General features: G+C 41.3%; 1 protein-coding gene across 2 annotated transcripts in view; it reads right to left on the bottom strand.

Moving 5' to 3' along the window:
- Positions 1–2,978: 2,978 nt before the first annotated feature.
- Positions 2,979–14,287, bottom strand: part of SCFD1 (sec1 family domain containing 1) — a 114,228-nt gene continuing 102,919 nt past the window's right edge. For both annotated transcript variants that reach the window (XR_008529511.1, XM_054577901.1), the window contains one exon: positions 2,979–3,250. Coding sequence is in view for 1 of the 2 variants with exons in the window: in XM_054577901.1 (XP_054433876.1) it covers positions 3,227–3,250 (24 nt within the window). In the remaining variant the exon portion in view is untranslated. The remainder of the gene's footprint in view (positions 3,251–14,287) is intronic.

Here is a 14,287-nt window from a genome sequence, read left to right as displayed (position 1 = left end):
ATTTTAAAAATTATTTTCTTTTTGCTGTTCTAATTGGCTGTTTTCTGCTTTCTTTTCTTCCAGATTGCTGATTCGGTCCTCTGCTTTATCTAATCTGCTGTTGATTCCTTAGTGTATTCACTTTAGTTATTGTAATTTTCATTTCTGACTGGTTCTTTCATCTGGTTTATATCTCCTTTTGTTTTGTTGACATTCTCACAGAGTTCATCTAGTCTTCCCCTAAGTTCATTGAGCATCTTTGTAATTAGTGTTTTGAACTCTACCTCTGGTAGATTGCTTGTCTCTATTTCATTTAGTCCTTTTTTGGGGGAGTTCTGTCCTGTACTCTCATTTGGGACTTACCTGTTTCCTAACTTTGGCCAACTTCCTCTGTTTGGACCTACTACCAGGTAGTCCTGCTCTGTCTTCAGGCTTGATAGAGTGGCCTTATCCTGTGGGGCCTAGTGGCAGAGTTGCTCGTCACCTGAGCTGGATGCTCCAGGTGTATCCCTTGTGTGGGTTGTGTGTGCGCGCTCCTTTTATAGTTGTGTCTTGACTGTGTGTTGGTACATCAGTGATTATGATTAACCTTCAGGGTGACTATGAGGGCTGGCCATGACTACTGTAGACAAGGTGTTGTGAGAGGACTGAACCTATGGATGGGAGTCTCTTTAGTGGGACTTTAGTGCTGGCTGTTTGCCTGTTGGGTACATCATTTGTGGAGCTGACTGGGTGGTAATCTGGTGTGATCTTAAGGGGCCATGTGGTGTTTTGGTTCTGGAACCTTTTCGGTGGGCCTCTGGTGTTGGTCAAGGACAGCCACCGCTTGTGAAGGTTGGTACTGTCAGGAGCTACAAAGTGATCTGCAGTTGGTTGCTGCTGTGATGGCGTTGGAGGAGCATGGGAGAGGCTATTACTGCAAACTGAGACCAGCTGCTGCTCTCAGGCTAGGGAGACTCTGATGGTCACCATATGAGCTGGGGTCAGCTCTCACTTGTACCAGGTTTGTGTCCATTTAGTTGAGGTCACCTTTTGAGACAAGACTCCCTGCTGCTTATGTCAGGCTGGGGGTAATGAGGCACCAGGCACACTGCAGCCAGCCACTGCTTACTGGGGTTCATGAACCACCAGGGCGAAAGCTTGTTAGGCAGGTAAGGGAGAGCCCAGGTTTGGAGCCTGCCTGCTCCTGCAGGCGCGTGGGAGGAAAGCTAAACAAAGAAACAATGACACCTGCCCTCTGCCAGTACTTCTGTCCTGGGAGAGAGCTGTCTTAACCCCTGCTCATCTAGCTCTTGTTCTGAGGCGAGTCAATTTAGTTCCTTCCTTCATGCTTTCTGAGTTACTCTGTGCAACTCAGTTTGTGATCAAGTTCATCTGCATGCAGTCCCTTTAGGACTTGCAGAGCCTTGGTCTGCAGCGCCCCTCTGTCTCACTTGGTGGCGATCTCTGCTGATTTTCACACCCATATGTGTCGGGGTCTCTTCTTCCTGGTACTGGTGCCCTGGGCTGGGGAGCCTGGCGTGGGACTCCTTACTCCTCAGGAAAACCCTCTGCAGCTGTGATGTTTCCCCCAATTCTTAATCACCACACAGTGTGTGTGGGACCTGCCTGTTCTATGTCTCCACACCTCCTACCAATCTCAATGTTGTTTCTCCTTTGTATCCTTAGTATAGAACTTTGGTTCAATTAGTGTTCAGGTGGTTCTCAATGGTGGTTCTATAATTTAGCTGTAATTTTGATGTGACTGTGGAAGGGGGCAAGCAACTGTTTATCTACTTTGAGATCTTGACTGGAAGTCTGAGTCTATTTTTAAAAAGAGAACATTAAAATAGACTACCTCCTTTGTCTTTTTTAAAAACAAACAAAAATGTCTTGGAACAGTCTGAATTCTCCTGAGGATACAGGGACATTGCTTCATCTCCTCTGTAGCTTAACACCTTGATTAGCCCTGTCTCTGCGTAACATTCTCTCCTTAAACTGTGGGCATGATACGGTGCTATGGACTGACTCTGTCCTTCCCTGCCCTAACTTCCGATGTAACTGGGTTTGGGTGAGGATAAGTGGGTAGAGCTTGTAAGGTGATAAAGAGGCCAGAGTGTGTTTTTTTCTCTCTCTCTCTCCCCCCACCATGTGAAGATACAAGAAGGGGGCTGTCTGCAAACCAGGAAGAGGGTCGTCAGTAGACACTGGATCTGCTGGTACCTTTATCTTGGACTTGCCAGCCTCCATAACTGTGAGAAGTATGTTTATTTTTTGAGCCACCTGGTCTATAGTAATGTGTTACAGCAGCCCAACATACTTTAAATCATATCCCAAAACTAAGTCAGATCAGCAGGCTGCTACCCAACAAATTATTTTTTCTTGACCTGTGCTTTGGTATGATAACACTGACTTATGTGGTTTGGGCTGCTGAAATGATCCTGTGAATCCCCAATTTATTCTCAGGATGTTCTGTAAATTAGACTCCTCTTGATGAGGCTATTAGGAGGAAAAGCTCCCTGGCCTATATAATAGGAACTTTTTTTTTTTTCCTTTGGAGCAATTGGTTTGCTTTATCTTATGACTACCCTGAATTATAGGATTGACAACATTTGTTCTTTATGCTGCATTCCAGGAAGGCTGAAGCCAAATTTAGCACTTGCTTTTATGTATGATTTAGAACTTTTGGGATAGATGTTTTGTGTATGTTCATTCTAGATTTTGTTAGTGTCTGTTGCCATTACATAAAGGAGGGATTTCATGTGATAAAATGTACGGAGGTGTGCTAGAGGGAGGATAAATGTTAAAGTGATTTTAAAATCCTCACTTAAAATCTAGATGCAATATGGGAAACCAAAACCCACAGGAAGGTGATTTTATAATTAAAATATATTCAATTAGGAGTGTCATGAACCAGTCAAAATACATTTGTGTATCATATTCTTCAACTTTTCACTAGCTTCAATAACATGTTATTATATTAATATTTCAATATTATATTTAGACAGCTTTCTTTCCTTCCCAGTACTCTCTCATTTGTCAAAGATAACAGGAGAGAGAATGTACAATGTTAAAAATTTATTTCTGAAATGCTTTATTCTTTTAATCAGTACACATTATATTAAGTATATAATTTCCTTAAAAATTAACAGACTCTAAGTTTCACTGTTAGGACATTGATACAGAGAATGAGACATCTGGCTCTTTTGACTTTTCTTTTTACATTTATCCAAGTCCGAGTAGATTGTCATGTTAAGGTTCTTCTGTGCTATTTTTGTCCAAGTTGTGACAGCTAAAACAAATCATAAGATCATAAATATAACATTTGATTAATCACAAAAGACAAATGCATTCAAACATTTTAAACACCTTAAAAATGCACTTTCATCATTGTAAAAATTAGTTCCTATTTCACTAACTACATTTCTAGAATTATAATATAGTTTTACTCATGTTGACCATTAACTCAAATGTTTAAGATTTGTAGACATTTCATTTTGTTTTTATTTTTAGCATGTTTTATTGACTATGCTATTACAGTTGTCCTACTTTTTCTCCCTTTGCCCCCTTCCACCCAAAAGCCCCCTTCCCTCCAGCAATCCCCAACCTTTAGTTTATGTGCAATTAAGTTCTTTGGCTTCTCCATTTCCCATACTAAACATCCTCTATTTTGTAACTACCAATTATACTTCTTAATCCCTGCATCTTTTCCCCCATCCTCCTCCTTCCCCCTCCCAGCTGATAACCCTCCAAATGACTCCATATGATTCTGTTCCTGTTCTAGTTGTTTGCTTAGTTTGTTTTTTTAGACTTTATTTTTACATTCAGCTGCTGCTAATTGTGAATTTGCTGCCATTTTAACATTCATAGTTTTGATCTTCTTTTTCTTAAGTAAGTCCCTTTAAACATTTCCTGTAATAACAACTTGGTGATGATGAACTCCTTTGGCTTTACCTTGCCTGGGAAGCCCTTTATTTGCCCTTCCATTCTAATGGTAGCTTTGCTGGATAGAGTAATTTAGGTTGTAGGTCCTTGTTTTTCATCACTTTGAATACTTCTTGCCAGTCACTTCTTGCTTGCAAAGTTTCTTTTGATAAATAAGCTGACAGTCTTATGGGAACTCTTTTGTAGGTAACTCTCTGCTTTTCTCTTGCTGCTCTTAAGATTCTCTCTTTATCAACATCTGGCATTTTAATTATGATGTATCTTGGTGTGGTCCTCTTTGGGTCCAACTTGTTTGGGATTCTCTGTGCTTCCTTGACATGTATATCTATTTCCTTTGCCAAATTAGGGACTTTTTTCTTTCATTATTTTTTCAAATAAGTTTTCAATTTCTTGCCCTTCCTCTTCTCCTGGCATCCTTATGATTCAGATGTTGGTACATTTAAAGTAGGGCCAAAAGTTTCAAGCCTCTCCTTGATTTTTTAAATTCTTTTTCCATCTTTCTGTTCTGGTTGAATATTTATTTCTTCCTGATGTTTCGAATCATTGATTTGAATCCCGGCATCCTTCCCTTCACTGTTGGTTCCCTGTATATTTTTCTTTATTTCACTTAGTGTATCCTTCATTTCTTCCTTTATTTTGTGGCTGTATTCAGTGAGTTCTCTAAGCATCTGGATCACCAGTGTTTTGAACTCTGCATCTGATAGGTTGGCTATATCTGATTCATTTAGTTCTTTTTCTAGGGTTTTGTTCTGTGCTTTCATTTGGGCCATATTTCTTTGCCTCCTCAATTTGGCAAGCTCTGTGTTTTTTTTCTTTTTTCCTTTTCTGTGTATGAGGTAGAGCTGCTTTTACTCCCTGTCTTAGGAGTGTGGCCTAAGTAGAACAGGCACCTGTAAATTGTGTGGGGCAGGGCCTTAGGTAATTGCCAGGGCGGGGCAACCCACTTCATTGCTTTGTGGCTCTGCGTTGGGGGAGGGCTTGGAGAGGTGACAATACTGCTGCCTGGCTTCTGGAGGCCGGCCCAGCACTCACCCTGCTTCCAGTTGTCACACCCACCTTCTGTATGCGAGTGGTGCCCTTTCAGCTGCTGCCGTTGGGTTTGCACACGTTCTGAGCCCATGTCGGCTCTTTAAGTGGTGAAAACCTGGCAGTTCTTTCCTGCTACCCCAACCCCCACTGGTTTTTACAGCCAGAGGTAATGGCGGTTTATCTTCCCAGTGCTGGAACCCTAGGCTGTGCAGTCTGGTTTGGTGCTGGGACTGCTTACTCTCAAGATATCCCTCCCAACTTTTATCCACCATACGTGAATGTGGGACCATCCATTTCGCCACCCCTGCTGCTGCCTCCCCACACCATGCCACCTCTCTGTCCCGTTTTCATGGCCTTGTCCCTCCTACTCCTCTGGATGAATGTGGCTTCATTAAATTCTTGGTTGTCCGACTTCCATACAGCTCGATTTTCTGATGGCTCTGGGTGTCATCTGTTCTTGAGATTTGGTTGTAATTCTTTCTATGGTTGCACGAGGAGGCAAAGTGTGTCTACCTACACCTCCATCTTGACCAGAAGTCCCAGAATTCTTTGCCTAGTCCTCTCCCTCCTGCTGCTTCAGGATCTCTAGATATTTTAAAACTAAGTAGCAATAAACACTGTCATGGCCAAAAACGTGCAAAATATTTATAATTTCAAATTCAACTAATGAGAAACAAAAATCCTGAGAATGAAAAAATTATTAACTCTATTAAAATGGGAAGAAAAAATATCACGTGGGACTTTGCTGACAGATCACGTCTCCATACATTTTAATTTTATATTTCTAAGAGGGAATGAAAAGGACAAGGCTTTCAATTTGGGAAGGCTGAGTTATCTCTTACTGGACGAATTCTCTCAGAGATAGCAATTACAAACTTTAAACCAAACCAACTATCTGAAGGCAATGGAGAACAACTGACAGGCAGGTCTGAAGACCATCTAAACTTGGAAGGAAGGGAACAGCATTGGCTGAGTTCCCTGCTTCTGTGATTCTGAGCCTGGAGGCAGGCCATAGTTGTTGCTACACTGGCAGCTAAAATTCTGATAGAAAAACTGCAGTCTTTCTGGCCTGAAGGACTAGAGGAAATTGGGAGCAACTGAAGACACTGATAGTGGGGGGGAAATTCTGGAAAGGAGAGAGCCAGAGTTAGGGATTCCCAAACTCTGTTGTAGAGACTTCTCCTAAATATATGGTAAAAGCCTGAACAACCTGTTATTGCAAGAGACTAAGAAGATTTGAACTGCTGCCCAAGAGACAAAGTTTGAAATTTGAGTCTAACCAAGTTACCTGCCTGCCAAAACCACTAATCAACACTCTTTAGAGAAACAGAATTCAGTCTCCAATTCACAATATTAAGGATACAAGCAAACAGAAAAATACGACCCATTCTCTACAGGGAAAAAAACAATGGAGACTGACAGATGGTCCAAATGCCATAGTTAATACATACTTAAAAAAATCCTCACAAAAGGAATTTTTTTTTTCCAAAAATTGATTTTATAGAGAGAGGAATGGAGAGAGTGAAACACCGATTGATTGCCTCCCATACGTGCCTCAACTGGGAACTGAACCTGCAACCTAGGTATGTGCCCTGGCCTGGAATTGAATCCATAACCTTTGGCATACAGGATGTCACTCTAACGCATTCAGTCACCCACACAGCCAAGGGAATAGATGAGGTTTTAAAAGCAGCTATGACAACGATCCTCAATGAAACTACAGAAGGTATGCTAATAATGAAATGGTAAGAAATCATAGCACATAAATACAAACTATATTGAAAAAACCCAAATGAAAGCTCTAGAACTGATAAGGAAATTCTCAAATTGGTAAATACAGCAATATTCAAACAGTAGAATGGGGATAACAGAGTAAAACTTAGTAAATCTGAGGAGAGGGCAACTTAAACTGTATACTCTAATGAACAGAATCCTCAGGGATCTGTACAATATAAAAGTTGGATACGTATGCAGATGGAGAACCAAAAGGAGAGGAGCGAGAATATTGGGCATAAAAATATTTGAAGATACAACAGCTGAAAATCCCCTAAATTTGGTGAATGTATAAATATATAGATTAAAAAAATTCAGTGATCCTGAAACACGATACACAAAAAAGTCACAAAGATACCTCATAATCAAACTGCTGAAAACCAAAGATAATTAAAAAAAAAAAAGAAATCTAAATGCAGCCAGAGAAAAGTTACATCAGTCTGAGTAACTCCTGACTTCCTATCAGAAACATAGGAAGGCAGGTTTTTAAAATGGCAGAATACCAAACTGGAATTGCGACTAAATAGTGGAGAAATCACCTGGAAAACAATGCAATGATAGAAGGAAAGGAGCCTTGAAGCTGCAGACAGACAGTGGATTCAACTCTCACACATCCCAATGGGTGAGAAGTGCGGTGGAGGCTTGAGAGGGTGGGCTGGGTGCCCATGGGCACCAGCACCAGAGGGACATTGAAATGGCCAGTTAGATCCCCCTGAGAAGAATAGGGTCTGAACCATAAACAGGGACCCCTAGACTACAGCAGCTGAAATTGGGAAAAAGCACAGAAAAAACGCAACCCCGAAAAGCTCAGGGGCACTCTCTGCCAGAGACAGGTGGCTGGAGATGCAAAGAGACATTTAAAAGGCCAACGCAAAAATTTGCAGTGGCAGCCGCCTTCCTTGACCTCTGGGTAGAGGTGGCAGGAGAGTGGGGTGGTGCCTGAGGAAAGATTGTGAGGAAAACTTTGTGAAGAGAACAAAGACAGTGGCCAGCGGAGCCCCAGTGATAACTCACCTCCCACTCTGCAGCTACCACCTCGCCCAGGCATAAGGGAATCAATTAGCCTGCATTTTGCACGCTCCACACTCAGTTTGTGGGCGTGTGGGCCTAGGGGCTGAGTGCAGACTGGCTGGAAGAAATAGAGGCTCCCTGGCCAAAGGGGACACACAGCTGCATAGACCCCTTGAGGAGAGACTAGACACGGAGGGGTTGGGGAAAGAACTGGAGGATTTTCTGAGATCCCCGGAGCAGAGTCCCTCCCTATTCCGCAGTCCTCATTTGTGCAGGCAGGACACACCCCCAAAGAGGCAGAAGCAGGCGCGGGAGCCAGAAGGCTCCCAATTACGGTCTGCAGAAATAGTGGATCCCTAGCCGAAGGGGTTACAGAGCTGCCCAGAGACCCTGGAGGAGAGAGTGGAGACAGGATTAACCGGAGAGTCCCGGAGCTGACTTCCTCCCATTTCCACAGTCTCCATTTTGCGTGGGCAGGCCACGCCCCCAAAGAGCCAAAAGTGGGGAAACCTCACAATAGAAGACCCTACTGATCAGTGCCAGGGCACACGCGGGGCGCGGATGACAGGCGAGTGCCGGAGGTCGGGCGAATAGGCCCGCACCCGCCTCCCCTGCTGGGGCAAGCCCCCGAGCCCAGGCGGGTGGGGGATCCTGCCCGGGAGCACGGGCCTGAGAGTGCAGAGTGATCCACAGAAATAGTGGATCCCTGGCGGAAGGGGTCAGAGAGCTGCCCAAAGAGGAGTCAGACACAGACAGTAGATTCCTGGAAGGCTCAAACAAATGACCCAAGGTCATATAGTGTCAACAACTGACATCATCAGAGGCAGGCCCAGAAAGAAAAGTAAAGAAAAGTAAAGAAAAAATAAATAAATAAATAAAAAGACCTGCCTGCTACCATAGAAGTTTAATCCACAAAGTCAGGAAATCTAGACAGCCCAATTGAAGCAGAAGCAAAAACAAATTAATAAAAAATAATAGACTCTCACAAAAATGGGAAGAAAAAGAAGTTCCCCCCAAATGAGTAGAAAAGGGGAATCCCCACAGAGAGAGAGCTAAATGAAATAGAGGCAAGGGAACTATCAGATATTGAATTCAAAACACTGGTTCTAAGGAAGCTCAATGAGCTCAGCCAGCTCAAAGAGAACTATGAAAAATAGTAGAGAAACTGTCAGGATCTTACAGCAAACTATATCAACCTGGAAAAGGACATAGAGACTATCAAGAAGACACAAGAGGATATGAAGAATACCATTTCTGAATTGAAGAACACAGTAGAAGGAATCCAAACCAGGCTGGATGAGGCACAGGATGGAATCAGTGAGATGGCGGATAAGGTAGAAAAAAGCTCCCAGAAAGAACAAGAAATGGAAAAAAGACTCAAAAAGAACGAAGAGGCATTTAGGGAAATGCAGGACAACCTGAAACGCAATAATATCCGCATAATAGGGATACCAGAAGGAGAAGAGGAGCGAAGGATAGAGAACCTCTTTGAAAAAGTAATGATGGAAAATTTCCCCAATTTGAGGAGAGAAAAGGTCTCATGGATCCAGGAGGCACAGAGGGCCCCACCTGAAGAGGCACCCAAGGAGGTCCACTCCAAGACACATAATCATTAAAATGGCAAATGTCAAAGACAAAGAGAATCTTAAAGGCAGCAAGGGAGATGGAGAAAGTAACATACAAGGGAGCCCCGATACGCTAGGAGCTGACTTCTCAACAGAAACACTACAAGCCAGAGGGGAATGGCAAGAAAAATTCCAAGTAATGAAAAGCAAGGGCCTACAACCAAGGCTGCTCTACCCAGCAAGGCTCTCAATTAAAATAGGTGAAATAAGGAGTTTCCCAGACAAAAGAAGGCTAAAAGAATACATCTCTACCAAACCAGCACTCCAAGATATGCTAAAGGGACTGGTTTAAGAAGATGAATGAAAAGAGTGAGAAAGAGAAAAACACAGACACAAAGAGAAGAAATGAATAGGTTTCTATCAGTAATAACTCTCAAGTAAATGCCCCAATCAAAAGACACAGGGTAGCTGAATGGATAAGAAAACATGACCCACACATATGCTGCCTATAAGAGACCCACCTCAGAACAAGAGACCTACACAGATTGAAAGTAAAGGGATGGAAAAAAATATTCCAAGCAAATGGGCAAGAGAAGAAAGCAGGGGTTGCAATATTTATATCAGATAAAATAGATTTCAAAACAAAGGCCATAAATAGAGACCCAGAGGGACACTCTAATACTTAAAGGAAGACTCTATCAAGAAGACATAAACATTGTAAACTTAAATGCACCCAACATAGAAGCACCCAAATATATAAGAAAAATCTTGGACGACTTCAAAAAAGATATAGACAGCAACTCACTGACAGTAGGGGATTTTAGCACCACACTTGTCATAAATGGACAGATCTTCCAAACAAAACATCAACAAGGATACTGTGGACCTGAATGACGCACTGAATTGAATAGACTTAACTGACATATATAGAACCTTACATCCCAAAGAAGAAAAATACACATTCTTTTCAAATGCTCATGGCAGTTTCCAAAGATAGACCACATGATAGGACACAAAGCAAGCCTCAGAAAATTCAGGAAAATTGAAATAATACCAAACTTTTTCTCGGACCACAAGGGCTTGAAACTGGAAATCAGCCTCGAAGAGAAACTTCAAAAACTTGCAAACTCATGGAGACTGAACAGTGGACTATTAAACAATGAATGGGTCAATAATGAGATAAGAGAAGAAATCAAACAATTTCTGGAAACAATTGAAAATGAACATAGAACAGTCCAAAACCTATGGGATACAGCGAAGGCAGTTCTGAGAGCGAAGTTCATAGCAATACAGGCTTACCTAAAAAAGATAGAAACATTTCAAATAATAGACCTAGCACTACAACTTCGAGAACTGGAGAAACAACAACAAATGAATCCCAGAGCAAGTAGAAGGAAGGAAATAGTCAAGATTAGAGCACAACTGAATGACACAGAGACAAAAAGAACAATTCAAGAGATCAACCAATCCAGGAGCTGGTTCTTTGAAAAGATAAATAAAATCGACAAGCCTTTAAGCAGACTCATCAAGAAAAAAAGGGAGAGGACCCAAATAAATAATATCAGAAATGAAAGAGGAGAAATAACTGATACCACAGAAATACAAAGGACTGTAGGAAACTACTATGAACAATTATATGCCCAGAGATTTGAAAACCTTGATGAAATGGACAAATTTCTAGGGAAGTATAATCTTCCAACACTGAAGGAGGAAGAAACAGAAAGCTTGAACAGACCGATAAGAACCGGGGAAACCGAAGCAGTAATCAAGACACTCCCGGCACACAAAAAGCCCAGGGCCAGACGGTTTCACAGGAGAATTTTACCAAACATTTAAGGAAGAGCTAACCCCTGTCCTTCTCAGACTATTCCAAAAAATCCAAGAGGAGGGAAGACTCCCAGACTCTTTTTATGAGGCCAGCATCATCCTAATCCCAAAACCAGATAAAGAGCCTACAAAGAAAGAAAACTACAGGCCAATTTCGCTGATGAACATAGATGCTAAAATCCTCAACAAAATATTGGCAAACCGCATCCAGCAATACATTCAAAAGATTATCCACCACGATCAAGTGGGATTCATCCCAGGCATGCAGGGATGGTTCAATGTACGCAAATCAGTAGACATGATACATCACATAAATAAAAGACAAAAACCACATGATCATCGCGATAGATGCAGAAAAAGCATTCGATAAGGTACAGCACCCATTTATGATCAAAACACTCAGCAAAATGGGAATAAATGGGGCATTCCTCAACGTAATAAAGGCCATATATGAAAAACCTACAGCCAACATCATACTCAATGGGCAAAAACTAAAAGCTTTCCCACTAAGATCAGGAACACGACAAGGACGTCCGCTTTCACCCCTTCTTTTCAACATTGTATTGGAAGTCCCAGCCACAGCGGTCAGACAAGAAAAAGTAATAAAAGGCATCCAAATAGGAAAGGAGGAAGTAAAACTATCACTGTTTGCAGATGACATGACAGTGTACATAGAAAACCCTGTAGACTCCACCAAAAAACTATTCAACCTAATAAGTGAATTTGGCAAAACAGCGGGATACAAAGTCACTATTCAGAAATCAAAGGCATTTCTGTACACCAGCAATGAAGTAGAAGAAGAAACCAGAAAAAAAAAAATATCATTTGATATAGCAAGAAGAAAAATAAAGTACCTAGGAATAAATTTAACCAAAGAGGTAAAAGACCTGTATGCAGAAAAGTATACAACATTGAAGAAAGAAAGTAATGAAGACACAAATAAATGGAAGCATATACCGTGCTCATAGATTGGAAGAATTAATATAATGAAAATGTCCATACTACCCAAAGCAGCTTATAGATTCAACGCAATCCCTATTAAGATACCAATGATGTATTTCACAGGAATAGAAGACATTTCAAAGATGTATACGGAATCATAAATGACCGCAAATAGCAGCAACAATTTTGAGAAAGAAAAACAAAGTAGGAGGGATCACAATACGGGACATCAAACTATACTACAAAGCCACTATACTCAAAACAATCTGGTACTGGCACAAGAACAGACCCATAGATCAGTGGAACAGAATAGAAAGCCCCGAAATAAGCCCAGGTCTCTATGAGCATCTAATATTTGACAAAGGGAGAAGAAGCATAAAATGGAGTAATAATAGCCTCTTCAATAAATGCTGTTGGGAGAGCTGGACGGCTACATGCAAAAAATTGAAATTGGATCCTCAGCTGACACCATACACAAAAATAAACTCAAGATGGATAAAAGACTTAAATATAAGTCACAACACCATAAAAGTCCTAGGGGAGAACATTGGCAGGAAACTCTCAGATATCCCACGCAGCAATTTTTTCACTGATACGTCACCTAAAGCAAGGGACATAAAGGAGAGAATAAATATGTGGGACCTCATCAGAATAAGAAGCTTCTGGACGGCTAAAGAAAACATCAGCAAAATGAAAAGGGAGTCAACCATATGGGAAAGTATATTTGCTAATGATACATCGATAGAGGTTTGATCTCCAAGATATATAAAGAACACACTTGACTCCACTCCAAGAACACAAACGATCCAATCAAAAAATGGGCAAAGGACCTGGGCAGATGCTTTTCCAAGGAGGAGATACAAAGGGCTCAGAGGCATTTGAAAGGATGCTCGGCATCACTAGCCATCAGAGAAATGCAGATCAAAAGCACAATGAGGTACCACCTCACACCGGTCAGAATGGCCATCATAAACAGATCAACAAACAACAGGTGCTGGCGAGGCTGTGGAGAAAAGGGAACACTAGTCCACTGTTGGTGGGAATGCAGACTGGTGCAGCCATTTTGGGAAACAGTGTGGAATTTCCTCAAAAAGCTGAAAATGGAACTGCCTTTTGATCCAGTGATTCCCTTGCTGGGACTATACCCTAAGAATCCCAAAACGCCAATTCAAAAGAACCTATGCACCCCAATGTTCATAGGAGCACAATTTACAATAGCCCAGTGTTGGCAGCAACCTAAATGCCCATCAGTAGATGACTGGATCAAAAAACTATGGTACATTTACACAATGGAATACTACACAGCAGAAAGATAAAAAGAACTACTAAACTTCGCGACAGCATGGATGGAACTGGAGAGCATTATGCTAAGCGAAATAAGCCAGGGGGCAAAAGACAAACACGATATAATTTCAAGTATAAGCGGAACCTAACCAACAATACAAAGATGCAAGGAAAGTAAGATCAGCAACACTGAAAGGAAAAAAAACCAACAGAGACAAGAGGGAAGGAGGGAGGAGTGGGTGGGGGGAAAAGGAAGGGAAGGGGCAAGTCAAGGAACATATAGCAAGGACTCATGGACAAAACCAAAGGGGAAGGACTGAAGGAGGGAGAGGGGGGAGGGGGCAAGGGAAAGTGGTGGGGGGAAGAGACAAAAGTATTTGAAAAAATTAATAAAATTAAAAAAAAAGAAACATAGGAAGGCAGTCAAGATTATGAAGTAATCTTTAAAGTGTTGAAAAACTGTCAATTCAGAATTCTATATCCAGCAAACATATCATTTAAGATTAAAGGTGCAATGCAGACATTTTCATATAAAAGTAAATTAAGAGAATTCACTGTTAGCATACCTGAGGTACACTGAATGCTAGAGAAAGTTTTTCAGCTAACAGATAAAAATTAGAATTATTCTCCATCCTAAGGGATGAAGAGCACTGGAAATCATATCTGTGTATATGCAAAAGATTTCTTTATATCTAAAGTAGAAATGATAACACTGAGCACTGTTAATGATGTATGTAGATATAAAAATATGACAATCAGCATAAATGCTGAGCAAATAGGTATATATGTTTGCATGGTTTCTGCATTTAATGCAAATGGTACAATATTAATTCAAGCTTATGAACAGTTAATGCTATATATGTATCTCCACAGCAACCAGTAAATTAATAACATAGAGATAGAGCTACAAAAATTGGTGGGTGAATTTAAATGAAATTCTAAAAAGCGTTCAA

Source organism: Pteronotus mesoamericanus, unplaced genomic scaffold (genome assembly GCF_021234165.1).
Source record: "Pteronotus mesoamericanus isolate MK-2021 breed Mesoamerican mustached bat unplaced genomic scaffold, CSHL_Meso_final contig_46, whole genome shotgun sequence".
Taxonomy (NCBI): Eukaryota; Metazoa; Chordata; class Mammalia; order Chiroptera; family Mormoopidae; genus Pteronotus; species Pteronotus mesoamericanus.
Note: the sequence above shows the minus strand (reverse complement) of the source record. Positions and strands in the feature narration are given on the sequence as shown.